The sequence below is a fragment of the Scardinius erythrophthalmus genome, assembly GCF_964197995.2.
Source record: "Scardinius erythrophthalmus genome assembly, chromosome: 13".
NCBI classification, from domain to species: Eukaryota; Metazoa; Chordata; class Actinopteri; order Cypriniformes; family Leuciscidae; genus Scardinius; species Scardinius erythrophthalmus.
The window spans coordinates 13,343,563-13,361,249 of record NC_138233.1 but is presented as its reverse complement, the minus strand read 5'-3'; the positions used below and the strand labels follow the sequence as shown (position 1 = coordinate 13,361,249).

The following is a 17,687-nucleotide window of genomic DNA, read 5'->3' as shown; positions in this document are numbered from 1 at the left end:
TGATCTGTTTAATCTTTCAAAGTCTAAAAGCTGAATGCCATGCAATGCGTCAGTCATGGTCCCACACCTGTTAAACACCCTCTGGCTCCTCCTGTTAAAGTCCCCATGCCCAAAACTCACGCTATAGGTTAAGCAGGAAAGAGATCAATGGTTCTGAGTGGACCACTCTCAATGTTTTGATACTTCCTGGGAAACTCAATGTTTACATTTTGTGGGAGATAAATCCATTTCTCCATTTCACATTTTTATAGATAGGCTTACATGTCATATAGTGTGGCTACATTAAATTCTTTATATTTAACAGTAAATAAGCAAATAGGCCTAAAATATGCATGTACAGAATTTATAATCAGACTGCTTTACAGACTGGAAATGTTTACATTCGGAAAGTTTAGATTGCAGCTACTTTTCATATCTGTTTATCTGAAAATGCTAATGGCCACTCTCTGAGACTTCCCCAAAAACAAGTCCAAAGTGGATGACCCGTTAACTCGAATAGCTGTTAATCACAGGCACTCAAACGAGAACACAAACAATCCACAAACCCAGCATTACTCGACAGGCGGTAACACCTCTTCGCTCGCGCCTCATTGTTTTTTTCTGCGGTAGAACCGCACGTCAACCTTACACAACTGCTCCATTATACAACTATCTTGTCAGACTAAGCTTTGTTCTTGGTATATTGATTCAGAATGTGTAACCGGTTGAAATAATGATTCCCAAAATTCCCATCACTCTTCAATTGAAAGGTTGAGTAAGATGTGAAGTTAAATATGCCCTTTCATGTAGGATGGAAGGAGCTTAAACAACAAAGATGCCGCTCAGCGAGAGACTTATTAATGCATGAAGCACACTTTCGACGGCTGCAGACTCGCAGCGCACATTTCAATATTAACAACTGAAGAAATTAAGCCGTATTGAGGGACAGAGATGCCGTAGACAGATTAAAAATAATTGTAGGTTTTGCACAAAGACTGAAAGATGACCTTGACCTCTTTTTGTGATCCAACGATTATGCATTTGTGAAAACTGTGTGCGATGAAAACAAGCATTGCCAGCATGTTCATTGCATGTATTGCTATTAAGATTTACTTGATTTCAAAGAAATGTCAAATGAAATGTCTAAAAAACATTTTTTTTTTGATTAAAAAAAATGTCATACAAGAATGAATGGTGAGGACACAAATCACCATAAAAGCATAATAAAAGTAGCCCATAGAATACTGTCTGCTATATTCCAAGTCTTCTGAAGCCATATGATAGCTTTATGTGAAGAACAATTGACAGAACAAATTTTCTTTAGTACCCACTTCCAGATACTGGGTTTGTGGGTTGGTTGGTTGGTTGGTGGGTGGGTGGGTTGGTTGGTTGGTTGGTTGGTTGGTTGGTTTTTCCTCCTCATTATCGATTTCCAGATAAAAGACATTTGGACATTTACATTTATTCTTAGAACCAGCTAAAACTTTTAATATGGGTGACATTTTCTGTCTGGTGGTCCTTTTCCTTTTCCTTTGGAAAGATCCCTCAAACGTCTTGTGTTTATGGCATGTATAGATAGACACATAGACACACACAAAACATATATATATATATATATATATATATATATATATATATATATATATATATATATATATATATATATATATATATATATACATTTCCCCCCCAACAATGTTCCTTACCCATCATGCATTATCTCAGTACCATCATCGGCACCACTGAGTTCAAAATCATTTTTAGCTGATAGGGCTGATAAGCTCATATTGGCTTTCTCTGTGGCATTTTCTTTTTCAGCACAGCGGGAGCAGCAGGAAAAAAAAGAAGAGAATGGCAGAGTCCCTATATTCAGCTCAGGGAGACATTTCGAATTTAGAGAATAACCTGCGGCCTGGAGCTGATATGAGCATAGCCCTGGGAAAAATAGAATGAACTTGAGACCTTACCCAACATCTCTTAATGGACATTAGATAGAGGGTCTGCTCTCTGGACAGTGCACATGTCCGTGTGTCTGTGTCTCTCTGTGTGTCTGTGTCTCTCTGTGTGTGTGTGTGTGTTTGTGTGTGTGTGTGTGTGTGTGTGTGTGTGTGTGTGTGTGTGTGTGTGTGTGTGTGTTCTTGTTCTTCTATCCCGGTGGGGACTTCAACCTGAATGCACACAGACTCGTGGGGACTCGTGTCACCGTGGGGACCTAAATTGAGGTCCCCACCGGCAAAGCCCCCTAGGCACCTCCCAGACAGTGTCTAGACCCGCCCCATGCAGTTTTTTCTGAAGTCCTCATGAGGACCGTTTTCAAGACAAAAATCTGTGTGAGTGTGTATCTATGCGCCCCTGGTGGTCACACAGAGTATTGCTGTCCCCACGAGTCACATTGTTCTTGAAAAGTGTGTCACTCTCTAGCGCCCTATTGGGGGTATTGGTCAATAATGAAATTAAAGTATTTAATAATAGTAATAGTAAGATATGAGTTAATAGGGTATATATATATATATATTTATACTGGATATTAGTATACTATTTAGTTATTTATATTACTTTATAAAATAAACATAATTAAATAAATTTACTGTTGATACACTAGAATGAAGATTCTGGATAGACTGAGCCACAAACTAAATATTATTTTTTTAATTTAGCAAATTCTTCAAATGATTAGAATATAACAGATCTCTTAAAAATGCCATTCATGTAATTAATCAGGGATCTACAGTATCTATATTCATATACTCATTATTGATGACAATAGGAAAGAAATCAAATGAGGTTTGCCAACTCCAGGGTTTCAGTCTCGCCTCTCCGTGGACTGTTGTATTGGGGGGGGGGGATTATATACTAAATCTAAATCAATTAATTAAATTAATTAATAATTAATTAATTAATTAATTAATTAATTAATTAATTAATTAATTAATTAGTTAAAAACACTCCAAAGTGATTTTGTTAATGTAATTATAATACATTATTATATCATTACTATAATATGTAATTATCATTTAATTCTAAACTAATTAAATCATGATCAGTAAATGATAATAGTTTTTCCACTCTGGGATACCCTTCTGACAGAGCCTTTCTGCATACATTACACAGAATCAAAGAGGAGCATATATATATTAATAAATGAACAGGCCCTGACAATATACAATCTTTGTTTCTAAAATTGTCAGCTGCTGTTATTTCTAATCTTCTGGCTTTTTTAATTAAGTATATCACAAATGGGATTCAACATATTTTGGTCTGTTTTTGTAATTCCTTTGCACAAATGGTGTGATATTTGATACACACATTCTCTGTGCTCTCTCAAAAGCCTTAAAAGTGAACTACTAACACACTATTTATAAAAATGTTTCATGCCTTTATTATCTGGTAAATGCTAGCCGCTAGGCTAACAGAGCAGCACATGACACCCTTATCATACCTCATATCTCACAGTATATCAGTAGTCTTCAACACCCTGTGCCTTACCTCTCCCTAACCCTAACCCTAGCAGCACATGACACCCTCATCATACCTCATATCTCACAGTATATCAGTAGTCTTCAACACCCTGTGCCTTACCTCTCCCTAACCCTAACCCTAGCAGCACATGACACCCTCATACCTCATATCTCACAGTTTATATAGTCTTCAACCCCGTGTGCCTTACTAGATGCTGTGAGCTAGCAGAGAGAGACTGACACTGCTTTAGCAGAACTCTCAGCAGAAGAGTGCTCAGTGTGAGAGAACGGGCCAGACACAGCTCTTCTCATGAAGCTAACGGAAGTGAACAGCACAGCGTGAGAGATAAACAGATGTAGAAATAATCTACTGATCCAGCATCCAGATGTGCTGCTGTAAAGCAGAAGAGGGGCAATGATGGCTAGCTAAGAACATGGCTAATGCCCCTGTGCTGCTGAGGTAAGCATGTGCCAGCGTCTGCGCTCCCGTTCCCAGTGTCACAGCAGGAGCAGCCACAGGCCACAGTGGAGGACTGACCATCACCAGCAGTCCTGTTAGCAGAGCAGATAATAGAGCCAGCAGGGCATGAAGCAGAGGTGCTGTCAGCATCTGGATGTGGTGGACCAGTACCCTGACCCTAACCTGACCCGACCCCACCCTAACCCTAATGCTGTCAGCATCTGGATGTGGTGGACCAGTACCTCTCCCTGACCTTAACCCTAACCCTAACCCTAACCCTAGCTGCACATTGACCTCTGGGTCCAGATGTTGGTGAGAGCAGGTGCTAAATCATTATGGCTAATCTGACCGGGTGAACTCAGATCCTGGACATGATGAGCACTGTGTCATAATCACTAGTCTAACACACACCAGTGTATGGATGTATGCAGTACACATGCAAACGTAAATGTCTACAACACACTCTTATTTCTGTTTAAGTTAGGTGTTACTCTAAGTAGTTTCATGTCATTGTGGGAGAATCTGCACCAGTGCTGAGCCGGAAGGGTTCCCAGTGTGGAGAAACTGCTTCAGCGTTTGTTGAATTATTTTTACTATGTGTTATTCTTACCATAAATGAAATCACGTGATAGTGTTTTTAACTTGAATTGACAGTTAATTTATGTAGTTTGCAAATAAAGTCTTTCTCCATTCTCCTCTACCTGGCGAACTGCTGTTTAGGTGAGCGCATTTACATGTACATTTATTAATTTAGCAGACGCTTTTATCCAGAGCGACTAATGAGGAATACAACAAGCAGTGTGTCTGGAGAGAAAGCAGTAGCAGGAGAAGTGCTAGCAATACATGGTGTCAGTCATTATCTTGAACAGCAAGGAGAGCACTTTCTGTGAAGATGTTTGTTGTTATTTTAACAGTAGTGAGGAGGAGAATGCAGTTAAAGAGTTTCAGAATCAGTATACACAGTTTCTAAAGGACGTTATCGTGTGCGGAGGCCTCGTATCCATAATAAGCCTCACTGCTTTCAAACCTATTTTATTTATTTGATCTCCTCTCAGAGGGTAAAAATAATATCTGTTCTGGTGAGTACAAGGTCTACTAATATTTTTTTTATTTTTTTTTATTTTTATGAATGTCAATCTTTTTGTGAGTTGTTTTAAAAGTTCCAAATTGGTTCCATTCATTAATGTGTTTTTTTTAAATATCACATTTAATATGTATTTTAACATCTACATTCTGAAATTTTATTTGTACTTAAAAAAAAACATATCTGAATTTGAGCAGAAAATGTATTTCTTTTATAACATAATATATCCTATACACTATATTATCAGAGCATATGTGCATACATCATTTTTTAAAATAATACAAAAACTGCACAAGAATTTTTTTTTTCGCGGGTAATAAACATAGCTATATATATAGTGCGCCGAGTGAATGTCAGTAATGGCGGACCCAGATCACACAGAACCTGAGGTTCGAGTCCCCACCGCGACCGTCCCCTCCCCCACTCTCCCGGGTCTCACACACACACCCCCCGCGTCTCACACCTGCGACACTCAGATGCTCGAGAGGCAGGGATGAGACGGACACGGCGAGATGGAGACGAGAGGAGACGAGACATCCGACGAAAAAGTAAGTTTTTGACTTTTTGTACAAGGTTCTCAAAATAATATGGTGCTGTTTATTTAACTTATTGTTTGCACATATATCGTAACGTAAATGTCACGTCATTTTATTTTCCATAGCGCTTTTCACATTAATCATAATCTCAAAGCAGCTTTGCATAAAGTATAGATTAATCTACCAAAATGAAAATAATGATAGTCTAACAATAATATATTAATTAGGGCTTTAGATTCCTAAGAGTCTTAAGCTCATGTTTTAAGGCCACAGTTAGGATTGCATAGGTGACTGCATTTTTAGCGGTAATCCGCTTTTAAACTTCGCCTAATTTAATATGTTGTTGTCTTTGTTACTTCTGAAAGACATATTTTGCGTCCCTGTTACTTCACCTAGATGTTTAGCTCACTTTTGGTAACATTAATCTAAGATGGCCAGGAGTTGGATCTTTTGCGGCCTACACGTGCAGCCATGAGGAGTCTGAGGCCAGGCCTGAGATTCATGCGTTTTATCACTATAAACACTAATAATGGGTTTCAAAAAAGCAAGAGGGAAGTTAAATTCAGAACAATTTTTTCTACTTCTGTAATGCAGTTTTCAAGATCAGACAATAAATGGCATTTATTTTCAGTATTGTATTGGCTTATGTTACAGTGTCAATTACTTTAATACATTGCCAAATTTTATCATTGCAGTTTTAAATACAGTGTAATGTGATGTTTGACCATGATGTCTGACTGTCTATGACACATGTGCTTGCAGACTAACGTTACGAATGGCAGCTCTGGATGCACAGGTGAGATAATGCAACGCATTCTCACTCTAGGGCGTCAGTTGCTTTTGACGTCGCGTCTACATCGAACGCACATGGCATCCTAGGGCGTCATATACTGACGCGCCTTCTGGCCCATATATATCTGCGTCTCATATTGACGCTAAAGGGTGCCATGTGCGTTCGATATAGAGGCGATGTCAAAAGCGTCAGTATATGACGCCTTGGGCATTCTCATCCTAGGGCGTCATATACTGACGCGCCTTCTGGCCCATATCTATCTGCGTCTCATACTGACGCTAAAGGGTGCCATGTGCGTTCGATATAGAGGCGATGTCAAAAGCGTCAGTATATGACGCCTTGGGCATTCTAATCCTAGGGCGTCATATACTGACGCTTTTGACATCGCCTCTATATCGAACGCACATAGTAGGTTACAAAACACATTTTACTCATTTGTGGTACGCTATGTCAAATTGTAGTGCGTCATTTATTACTTAAAATAGCCTAATTCTTAAAGCTTATATATGTAGCTTAATGAGCCAGAGTAACCAAGGTTTTTAAAAGCACAATCTTGGAGAAAAAGAAATATCCATCATAGCCCCCCATGCGCCCTCCTTTCATTCTCTTGCAACACCATGCCAAGTTCATGGATGTGCATGAAATTCAATTTTTTAATCTGCTATCTTTTGTTTAGGTAAATAATGTTTTAATTAATAACCGGTCAGTTTAAATAGAAGTTTAGAGGCCACTACATTATCACAAAGTAATTAAGGGATGATTGTAGTAATTAATATAATCTAAGGTTGATTTTTGTAAACTTACATTTTTTTTTGTTATAACTTGATCTGTACATTTTCTTTACGGTTTGATAAAAAAATAAAACAGATCATCTGTTAGAAATTAAAGTCAAGTAGGTGATTATATCTGCTTATTTTAGTGAAAAAGTTCATTTAAAAAAACATTTCAGTATTTTTACTTTTTTGTTAAACATTTGAGACGCTTTCAAAGGACAGAAGATTTGGTATTGTGGCATTAAACGAGATAAATATGTCTAGCCATATGATCATGTTATTGTGAAACCAAGTGTACTTTTCTTCATGTTCAATATAAAGATAAAAAAATACCTCGCTGATATCTAAAAAATGTATTTTACATGCATTCATCGTTGGTGAAAATGAATTTCTAATGGCTAAATAAATTTGGCCAATTATCCCTAAACTTGACATGTTAGTAATGTCCAGTTACTGAACCACTGATATAATTAACTTCGTGCTGAGGAAATACAACATGTTGTCCTGTGTACTGTCAATTTCAGCCGATACGATAGTTAAGTTTTTGTTGTAATTTTTTATCATTGTATGAAATTAAAAGTCACAGTTCACATTAAATTTGTGGTAAATACAGGTTTTGCTAAATTGGTGTCATTGATATCAGCCTTATTTTGATATACTTATTTTAAATGTATTAGTTTGTTATTCGATACTGATGATTCTCTTGTTTAAGCCTAATCCTATAGACCTTATGTAGCTCGTTGTCTTTTGTCTTCCGGTCTGTATTTTCACAGCGATCTTGTCTATTTATGAATGAACGGCTCGTTTTAAAATCTTCCCGTTCTACTGACATTTGTTAAGACATCTTCGTTAACTTTACATTAAGAAAATCCACTTCAAAAGCTAATTACTCCTGGAGAGCGAATGCCAGAGAGATATACAGAGCGTCCGCAAAAACGGAAGTTCAAAGACAATATTCTAAAGATGCAGCGCGCTTGTTTCTCTGGTGCATAAGGGCTATAGTAGGAGGAAGTAAAATGGAAAAATATTTAAAATAACAATACTTTTTTTGTCTTTGTGATTTACATTGCAGTGAATGATGTGACAGATGATGTGACAGATGATGTGACAGAAGAGAAAACAAAGGTAGGCTATATCCACAGATAAACATATATATATCTGCCATCTGAAATTTTCTTATAGAATGATCATTTTTATCAAGCTTGTATATTTAAGTTCTGTAATTTCACTTAAATTACAATTAATAGGTAATCTTCATTGTCATTTAAGTGAAATTATTGAATTTAAATATACAAGCTTGATAAAAATGATCATTCTAGAAGAATCTGCCATCTGCCATCAGGGTTATATAAATAAAACTGTTGGTTGAGGTAAGGGACAAAACAGTTTTAGAAGTTAGTTTTTAGTTTTTATTATTTAATACTACATTATTATAAATTGATATATTTCTAGATTAAGGTCTCAGCTAATGACCCATATAAGGGAACAGGTTTTTCTGAAAATGAAATAACTTCGTTAGACGCATTAAAAAGCATGCTATTTTAATTTGATTCATCCAACAGCAGTGTAAAGTATGTTATAATGTAATTATTGTGTTCAGTAAAGGAGCTGACTGACTAACTGATTGACAAGACAACAAATTTATCAACTAACTAACTATATAGTTGGCAACCAACTGAACCTATACCGGACAAACACAATTGTGACGCTGGATCACAAAACCAGTCTTAAGTTGCACGGGTATATTTGTGGCAATAGCCAACAATACACTGTATGGGTCAAAATTATCGATTTTTCTTATGCGAAAAATCATTAGGATATTAAGTAAAGATTATGATCCATGAAGATATTTTGTAAATTTCCTACCTCAAATATATGGTTAATGAGGATAGGAGCAGGCTTCACTCAATTTTTGATAATACACTTTTTAGAGTGCTGGCCTAAAAATATAATACATAAGAATAGGACAGAGGCCGCACTATGCATAAACGTTGTGCAACGAATAAAAAACGTTTATGCATAGTGCGGCCTCTGTCCTATTCTTATCTACCTCAAATATATAAAACATTTATTTTTGTGAGTGGATGCAGCACAATCGCCAATAGAAATGGACAACTTTAAAGGCGATTTTCTCAATATTCAGATTTTTCTGGACCCTCAGATTCCAGATTTTCAAATAGTTGTATCTCAGCCAAATATTGTCCTGTCCTGGCAAACCATACATCAATGGAAAGATTATGTATTCAGATTTTTGTGGTTTTGTGGTCCAGGGTCACAATTGTGTTACAGGACACTGTATCCATAACTAAGACATTTCTAATTTGAGAAATTCTATTTGAATTCTATTTTATCCTTTTATTTTGCTGCTCTTTATGAGTTGTTCCGTGGAATATAGGGGATCCCCTGTGGCTCACATGGTAGAGTGTTTGCTGTCAACTAGGGCTGTCAATCTTCCTCTATAATGCTATTCGAATTCCATTCCTTATTTTATTCAATATTCGAATAATATTCGAATATTAAATGCTCAAATGTATCCTATTATTAATATTTACGACATTACACAGTCTTATGGATCGCCAATGCGTGATGTTGATCGGTCTCATATCTTCACAGATAAACCGTGTCAGTTTGTCTGTTATTGCCTTTTATTACATGGCTTGGTTGAATTCTAATGTAGAATGCTGTCAAAGAGTATAGAAGTACTTCTATACTCTTTGATGCGGTCTGTTATTTCTTGATAACAGACCGCTGCGAGTGCGAAGTATAACACGCATTGCCATGAAAAACAGCGTTGCTATGGACGCGGAACGGTCTATGTTCTTTAGCGGAAGCAGTACAATCGTTTTTAAATCAATAAACTCCTTTTTAAATCAATATTTTGTGTCAAATTGTTTATTTATTTTGTATAGCCATGTAATAAGTTCAGCCTGTCGGGGTTGTTATTCGCTATAACAACCGCCTCGCTATAATCCCTTAACGTGCGGACAGCTCGTAACCGTGATGAGGAGAGAGGTAGAAAAGAATAATTCTTGCCTGTTTTAGCGGCGGTTCCTCGGACAGATCGCCTAGCTTGTCAGGGTGTAACGTTGTCAGTTTTTCCATTAAGGGTTTGAAATCCAAACACCTTCAACACATCGCTTCTCAAATTGTCAGGAGTGGTGATCTCCGTTTTCGTGCAGACATTGCTCTCCGCGATTTTTGACAGTATTGTTATGATACTGCGTGCGTGGATAACGTGCACAATTGTGTTACGATTCAAAAACGTTATTGTTCATCTGACGAAACAAAAGCATTTCATTTTCACATGCGCACAAGAAAGGCAAGATTGCATTTTTTTTTTTAATGTACAAAAGCAATATTCGAATAGGAACTTCAGCATTCGAATAGTATTGATTTTTTAAATATTCGAATTATATTCGAATTTCGGAATTCGTTCCAACAGCCCTACTGTCAACAATAAATCCTTATTTGAAGGTTCAGTTCTGGAGGTAGCATAAATGGCAAAAGAAAAGCTTCCAAAAACCTTTTTTGTTTGTTTGTTTTGTAGGTTCAAAGCTGTCACTTGGGTCACCTCCAGAAACTTAGAGCACATCACAATGCTTGTGAATACCGATACATGAAGGCGCACACAAAAACTGTAAATGATGAACGGGAGAAGACCATGTTTTTATATCAGAGCATGAAAACAAAGGTTAGTTGTATTAAATGCTTTCGTTTATATACCTTCGGTTGCTAGGTCATTCTTATGTTCGTAAAACAAGTGAACGTTGGGGCATTTTTCAACATCATAACATTGAGCTTGCCGTTTTCAGTCAGCAGGCCCTTCTAGTCAGCAGTTGGCCCACACATTGGTAATTTGTTGGCATGCAGTAGAGGGCCTGGGTTAGATTTGAGCCCAGGTCACAGTGCTCAGTCTGCACCCTAGACAGTGAGCCACAGGGTTCCCCAAAATAAAGCCACAGATCCGCCCATTGCAAGGCCTCTTCAGAAGCCTCATGAATGTTCTTGATAGCTCTTCTTCCCTTTAAAACCGAGAAGTTTTAGAGTCTGCTGAACTAATTTCCCAGCAAAGCTCTGACATCCAACTTCAACTGGCTCGCACAGAGATCTCCCGCCATTGCTCCAACACATTGAGACGAGCTCTTCATATTTTGCTGTATTATCCTGTCAATCCTGTCTTTAGAGCACAGTTAGTTAGAATATTACTGGAAGAACAGTTTGAGTGTGCTTACTGATATTTAGGATTGCTTGTTTAATATTCTTTTACTAAGAGAGCTATTATTTGTCCAGACAAATCAGTGGAGTCCACTAATGAAGTTGAACAACCATCCAAAGGTAATACGATTTAAATTAAACAGGAGGATTATGAAGACTTCTGATATTGTTTTCCTTTTAAAGAACCAGTACTTTATGATTTGCATGGTTTCACTTGCTTTTATTTTTTTTCATATCATTTCATATCAAAATAAACCCCAATATATTTGGTAAATTAGATGTATGGCACAATTACTGGTATCCATTTAGTCAGCATTTTGTGCCATTACTGTATATTATCTGTATTTAAAGTCTCCTCTGTTGTACTCATATGTTTTATAACAGGCAAGGATAAAGAACTGCAGCCAATTGGCAAGCACTTGGACAAACCACACACAACAAAGGGTAAGCTGTTTTTCAAATGTCTTATGAAATGTCACACTTTCCATTTTTTTGTGAAAGTCAGAATTAAGTCATTTTAATTGGAATCTACAAAGAGACCCATTTATATTGACAACAGGGTTCCCTTAAAGGGTTAGTTCACCCAAAAATGAAAGAATTCTGTCATTAATTACTCCCCATAATGTTGTTCCAAACCCGTAAGACATTTGTTCATCTTTGAAACACAAATGAAGTTATTTTTGACGCAATCTAAGAGGATTCTGATCCATTCATATGCAACAATGCCATTGCAACTTTCAAGGCCCAGAAAGTTAATAAAGACATTATTAAAATATGTGCACAAAAGGTTTTCTCATCGCTTCATAACTTGGACTATTTAACAATGTCTTTACTTCCTTTCTGGGCCTTGAAAGTTGTAGTGACGTTGCTGCCTATGTAAGGACCGAATCCTCTCGTATTTCATCAAAAATATCTTCATTTGTGTTTTGCAGATAAACTAGGGTCTAACAGGTTTGGAACGACATGAGGGAGAGTAATTAATGACAGAAGTTTCATTTTTGGGTGAACTAACCCTTTAAATTTAATGTGGAGGTCAAATTTGGTGAAAAGTGGAAAACGTCTTTGTTTCAGTGATCTGTGCTGATAGAGCTTTGTAACAGCAGCATGGCAGATCCAAAGTGGAGGAAGTGCTTATTTTACTGGCTACTTCTCTCCATACAGCGACTGTGTACGGACCATTTCTTAATCTACAAGTGTTGTATTGGACAGAACTGTCTGAGAATTCAGGCTCGCGACTAGATACCCTTACGGAATGAAAATATATTTCCAATATTTATGATCAATATATTATGATAAGTATATGGTGTAAATATACTTATTGGAGAAATGTATTCACAATATATTTACACTGTAAAATGTCATTAGTTGAGTGTACTTCGAAAACGTGGAAAACATTTATGGATTTGCTTAAATTTCAAGGGCGTTTTAATCAAATTTGAAAGTTTCTAATAGAATGACATACAAAAGAGTGTCGGGACAATGACTGTGAATTTATTTGTATTTATTCACTGAACTTTACTGAATAAATACAAAAAAACATCAACTTAACATAGAAGTTAATAGAAATCACTTCAATAGATTTCTACATTTTAAATAAAGCAACATGCAGCATATTCTCAATGTTTCTTGTTCTTCTGCTGATGTTATAATGTTATAAAGTCGAGAGCCCAACTAAAATCAAACACTGATCACAATCTGGTGACTAATATTATGTTATTTTCAATAAATCATCAACATCTAAATCTCAATCTAAATCTAAATGTTAATTCTCTGTAAGAACTTGTGTAGACGTCTGACAGAAATAAAGTCAGTCTGGTTAGTAATAAGTGAAGTTGGTAATGCTGTTTGTGGAGCTGTTTAACCCTCCTCTGCTGAGATCTTCACAGACCTGTTAGTGTTTAATGTTCTGTTGGGGTTTAAAGGGTTTGTGCTGAAGAACAGAGCCTGTGCTTCAGTCCAGCAGAAGATCAAGAAACATTGAGAATATGCTACATGTTGCTTTATCTAAATTGTATTGGAGTTATTCTTTTTTAAATGCATATATTCAGTGAAGTTTCAGACATGCACAAAGTATTTACAGTTTAATAAATAGAAATAAATACAAAGTCTATCATTGTCCCAACACCCTTAAGTCTTTGTACTAGTAACTTACAACTTTGATTAAAACACCCCCTTAAGAAATGTAAGGAAATCTTGTTCCTCGTGTTTTTGAAGTACACTCAATTAATGACATTTTACAGTGTAAATATATTTTAAATATATATTTTTCATAAATGAAAAGTGGCAATTCCTTGTGTATTATTCAATATATTGTATTTCATATATTTTTCAGTATATTTACACCATATAATAAATTGATCATAAATATGTAATTATATTTTCATTTCCAAGCAAAATCCTTATAATTGTGTTTTTTTTAGATCTGTTGCCGTTGGTCACCGTGGGCCAATATAATTTAAGCTTGGGTAAACCCCTCCCATTATGTGCAGCTTTAATTAGGTCCTATATCGTAAATGTTTCATTTCTAAAGGCTTAAACATGTAAAGAAAAGAAAAGGGAAAGGTCCTACAAATTTACTTCTTCAATTTCCCAAGCAGTCATTTATGGTTATGACCAATAAAACCTAAATATTTTGTCATGTTTGGCTTGGTCCATTTTCAGCCCAGATCCAATACACATCTTAGATAGTGACTAAATTACCAGCGATATTTTTGTCAAAATAGTCCTTATTAATACAGTATCACTGTTTATATTGTTACTAGGTATCATGCTTGCAAACATGTGCCAGAATTTACAGATTTTCAACCATGCGAACTAGATTTTAGCAAAAAAGTATGTATAAAACTGTGAGACAATGAGAGAAAAACTGAATACCATGTATTTATTTGATGTTATTCACGTTCATGTCGTGTGGGTTAACAATTACTTTTATCCCAATCACAATTACTAATAGCCTATTTATTTTTCTTTTATTCAGTATCTACACAAAACCCACGGAGAAAGTGGTCTAAAGAAGAGATCCAGGCTGTGGAAAAAACTCTGATGGACTACATCCACTCTGGGAAGGTTCCTGGTAAAGCCCAGTGCATGGACTGCATTGAAAGGTCACCAGCGGCACTTCGGGGGAGAAGTTGGGAGGGGGTGAAATTTTATGTTAAGAATCGTATTGATGCCTTAAAGCGAAAAATGTAGAAGAAAAGGAAGATGTTTGTTGAAGGCAACAAGATGTTCAAAATGTGTTTCAAAACACAAGTTAAATAAATGTTCAAGAGCATTAAGAAATTGTAGATTCTTATTTTTGTTGTAATTACCCAAATTTCCAAACTTTTCTTGGGGAGGTTTATGGGGGGTTGTACATCAAATGTCTTCTACTCAAAAGAATTCAGTGTGGTCCAAAACTGTGGCACGTTTGCATACATTTTTTTTAAAAAAAACTAAATATTGCGAATTATTCCACAACGCATTAATACACATCGCACTCATTGGGTTTCATAGGTTTCTGTGCGTGAAATATTTTTAGGATGACGAATAAGAAAAAACACAAATAGCAAATAGCAATATATCTTGCAACCCTGTTGAATGCCAGCATGTGCTCTTGTTTTAATTCAGAGTTGATTCCAGTATGCACAAATAATTATTCAGCAAACACAATGATACCCGTGAACATTTCCTGCTTGCCATACAACATGACTGTCTTATTTATCCAAATGTAAACCTTTTCAGATTCTCAGTTGAAGAATAATAGATTCCTGTTAAACAGGAAGTGAGGTGAGGCTGTTGTCACTGTTTACATCCATACAAATGCTCTATTCAAATACAAGAGTTTATGGGAATTTGTAAATTGTAAAATAAAGTAAAAATCCATAAAAATATAAATATAGACAATTCTCCCTTTTAAACAACTCTTTAATGATGATGTAAACTTAATATTTATTGTTTATCTGGTACAAGTTTAAATTTGTATTAAAATTAGATAACCAAAAGCTAACTCATAATAGCGCCCCTCGGTGGTGGTTTGGGGTAAGACACAATAGGCAGGTCCCCACCGGAATAGAAAAACCAGACAAATATTCACCTTTTTAAAATTAAGAATTTCTGAAAAAAAAGTTGATTTTTGGGATTCAAAAATTCCCCCAGACACTTCTGACTAAAAATTATGGCTTTATTGTATTTAGAAATTGGTGTCCCCACGTGTCACCTTCTAGTCAGGAGTCCCCACGACGTAGCAAAAACAAGTATGTGTGTGTGTGTGTGTGTGTGTGTGTGTGTGTGTGTGAGAGTGTGTGTGAGTGTGTGTGTGTGTGTGTGTGTGTGTGTGTGTGTGTGTGTGTGTGTGTGTGTGTGTGTGTGTGTGTGTGTGTGTGTGTGTGTGTGTGTCACGCCTCTCAGGCCCATCATGTTTTCACGTGTCCACGTTTTGATCCACACATGTACGCATTTGTACGCACTTGTGTCTTTGCATTTGCAGCTCATTGAGCTTTCGACTCTATTAAAGCAGCAGTATGTTCGACTCTCATCGCCTCCGACTGCTAGAGTCTTTCCTGCCATCTCCCATCAGCCGCGTGTGTGAGGAGCTTTCACGCACCCGGCTGCACATTTGCCACGCTCTGCTCTAGAAACATGACATTTGACTGCGCTTTGCTACAATAGAACAAATAGCACCGCCAAGTCAACACCACGCTTCCACCCCCTGAAGCGCTGAGTAGTTGATTAAATTTGTTCTTGACTTATCACAGCCTTTACTTGCTTCTATAGAGACAGAGAAAGAAAGAGAGAGACAGATAGAGTGTGAGAGAGAACATATTTATTTAGATTTATTCTGCCTTTTACACCTCAAAGCACAGCTAATACTGCATGTGCTAAAGGGAGGAAAGGTTATAGACATAATGTGATAAGTGTGCATATGTTTTGTTGGCTTGACTAAAAAAAAGCCAGTTGCACTTTTTTTCTATCCTTTACGAATGTTGCTTGCCAGATGATATCTTGGGTAAACGCCAAGACAGGCTGTGATATTAATCGCCTTTATGTCAGACTGTACGATATACACCTCCGCTAAGACTTTGGTCATGACTGACAGTGTTGACTGGCCGTTAACCATCATCACATGATTTTCACATCTTTTTTGACATATGTACGAAACTGAAATAGTGCCACACAAGCCCAAGCAAGCACTAGCATTAGCAATGTTTGGCCTGGAAAGCAGGAGAAACAAATTTGTGGAAGTTTTGAACATAATGTGACAGGAATGTTAATTAACATAATATTTATTTAGCATATAGACAAGCTAGTATCAACATTTTTAACGTTTCAAATGAATATGTAAGCTGCATGAAACACGCATTTTCAACCACCTCTGAATGTTGTCTCAAGTCTCAACATGGTCAGTTGCATGATATTGTCACAAATATAGTGGGATTATATCAACCCAATTAAAAGAGTTAGCAATACAATTAAAAGATCATTATTCGACATGAAAAATTGACTAGTTAGTGACTTAGAAGTTATGTCACCTTTTAAAAGCAACCTACTTATTACTTCCCTTTCTTTGAAACCAAGTAACTATGAGATTTCTTGTTGAATCGATGCATCAATTCGAAGATAATTACAATAATCAAAAATGAAGTTCCCTTTCAGGAACTACCGCTGCGTGAACTCGCAGTGGGAATGCCTCCAGCGTAGTGCGTGTGAAGCATGAATGAAATCAGACCAATGACTAGATGGAGCGTCATAGCGAGTGACGTCATCGACCAGGAAACTATAAAGCACACCCGAATCACAAACACTTGCAGCATGCCCAGTCAGCTCTCGAGGGAGTTGATTGTGTGCATTGCGAGCGTCTGTTGTTAAGGACACTGCGCTCTCGGCAATCGCTCTTCGAGGAGGGCGGTTCGCTGCGTGCTCCCCGCGGCTCGGGTCCCGCTTCTGTCGAGGCAGAGCGGCGGCATCAGTCGTGGGGTTCGCAAATGGATCTCACCGAGGGGAGTGAGACGGGCCCCGCCCTATCTCACCCTTCACCGGCTAGATCCAGCGCCTCCATCCCCGGTGCAGAAGCACGCGCTGCAGTTACTTCTGCCCGGGATGGGGCACATGTTGATCAGGTACTTCAGCTATCCAGTTCTGAGGAGCTGGATGTTGAAAGTGTTACATCAGAAGAGACACATGACTCATCATTTCAACAAAATACTAATGATGATGAGCTTATGGAGGTTTAACTCGTGCTGTTGAAAAGCTCAGCATCGAGTGGCCAGCTGATAGGCAGGAGTCTAAACCAGTAAGCTTGATGAAAGATTTCTGCCGTCACGATCTCAACCTTCTTGCCGGTGCTTACCATTTTTCTCAGATCTTCACACTGAGGTGTCGAAGACCTGGGTTAGACCTGTGTCCAGCAG

The 17,687-nt window shown here is 37.2% G+C and overlaps 1 protein-coding gene across 2 annotated transcripts; it reads left to right on the top strand.

Moving 5' to 3' along the window:
• The first annotated feature begins 3,726 nt into the window (after positions 1 to 3,726).
• On the top strand, positions 3,727 to 14,584 carry LOC308700384 (uncharacterized protein). Of its 2 annotated transcripts, XM_081381990.1 has the most exons (7): positions 5,355 to 5,529; positions 6,280 to 6,313; positions 8,156 to 8,208; positions 10,631 to 10,774; positions 11,374 to 11,418; positions 11,683 to 11,742; positions 14,276 to 14,574. In XM_081381990.1, the coding sequence occupies exons 1-7, from the start codon at positions 5,494 to 5,496 to the stop codon at positions 14,339 to 14,341; spliced, it is 438 nt and encodes a 145-aa protein (XP_081238116.1). In that variant the 5' UTR covers positions 5,355 to 5,493; the 3' UTR covers positions 14,342 to 14,574. The 2 variants fall into 2 exon arrangements, with proteins under 2 accessions (XP_081238117.1, XP_081238116.1); XM_081381991.1 differs by lacking the exon at positions 10,631 to 10,774 and having other exon boundaries at positions 3,727 to 5,529; positions 14,276 to 14,584.
• The last annotated feature ends 3,103 nt before the right edge of the window (positions 14,585 to 17,687 follow it).

What these genes read in the sequence shown, in the direction of transcription:
- LOC308700384 (XM_081381990.1), top strand. Translation starts at nt 5,494, where the DNA reads ATGGAGACGAGAGGAGACGAGACATCCGACGAAAAA. An exon ending in ATCAGAGCATGAAAACAAAG is followed by an intron (nt 10,775 to 11,373) that starts GTTAGTTGTATT and finishes TTATTTGTCCAG; the next exon opens with ACAAATCAGTGGAGTCCACT. An exon ending in AGTTGAACAACCATCCAAAG is followed by an intron (nt 11,419 to 11,682) that starts GTAATACGATTT and finishes GTTTTATAACAG; the next exon opens with GCAAGGATAAAGAACTGCAG.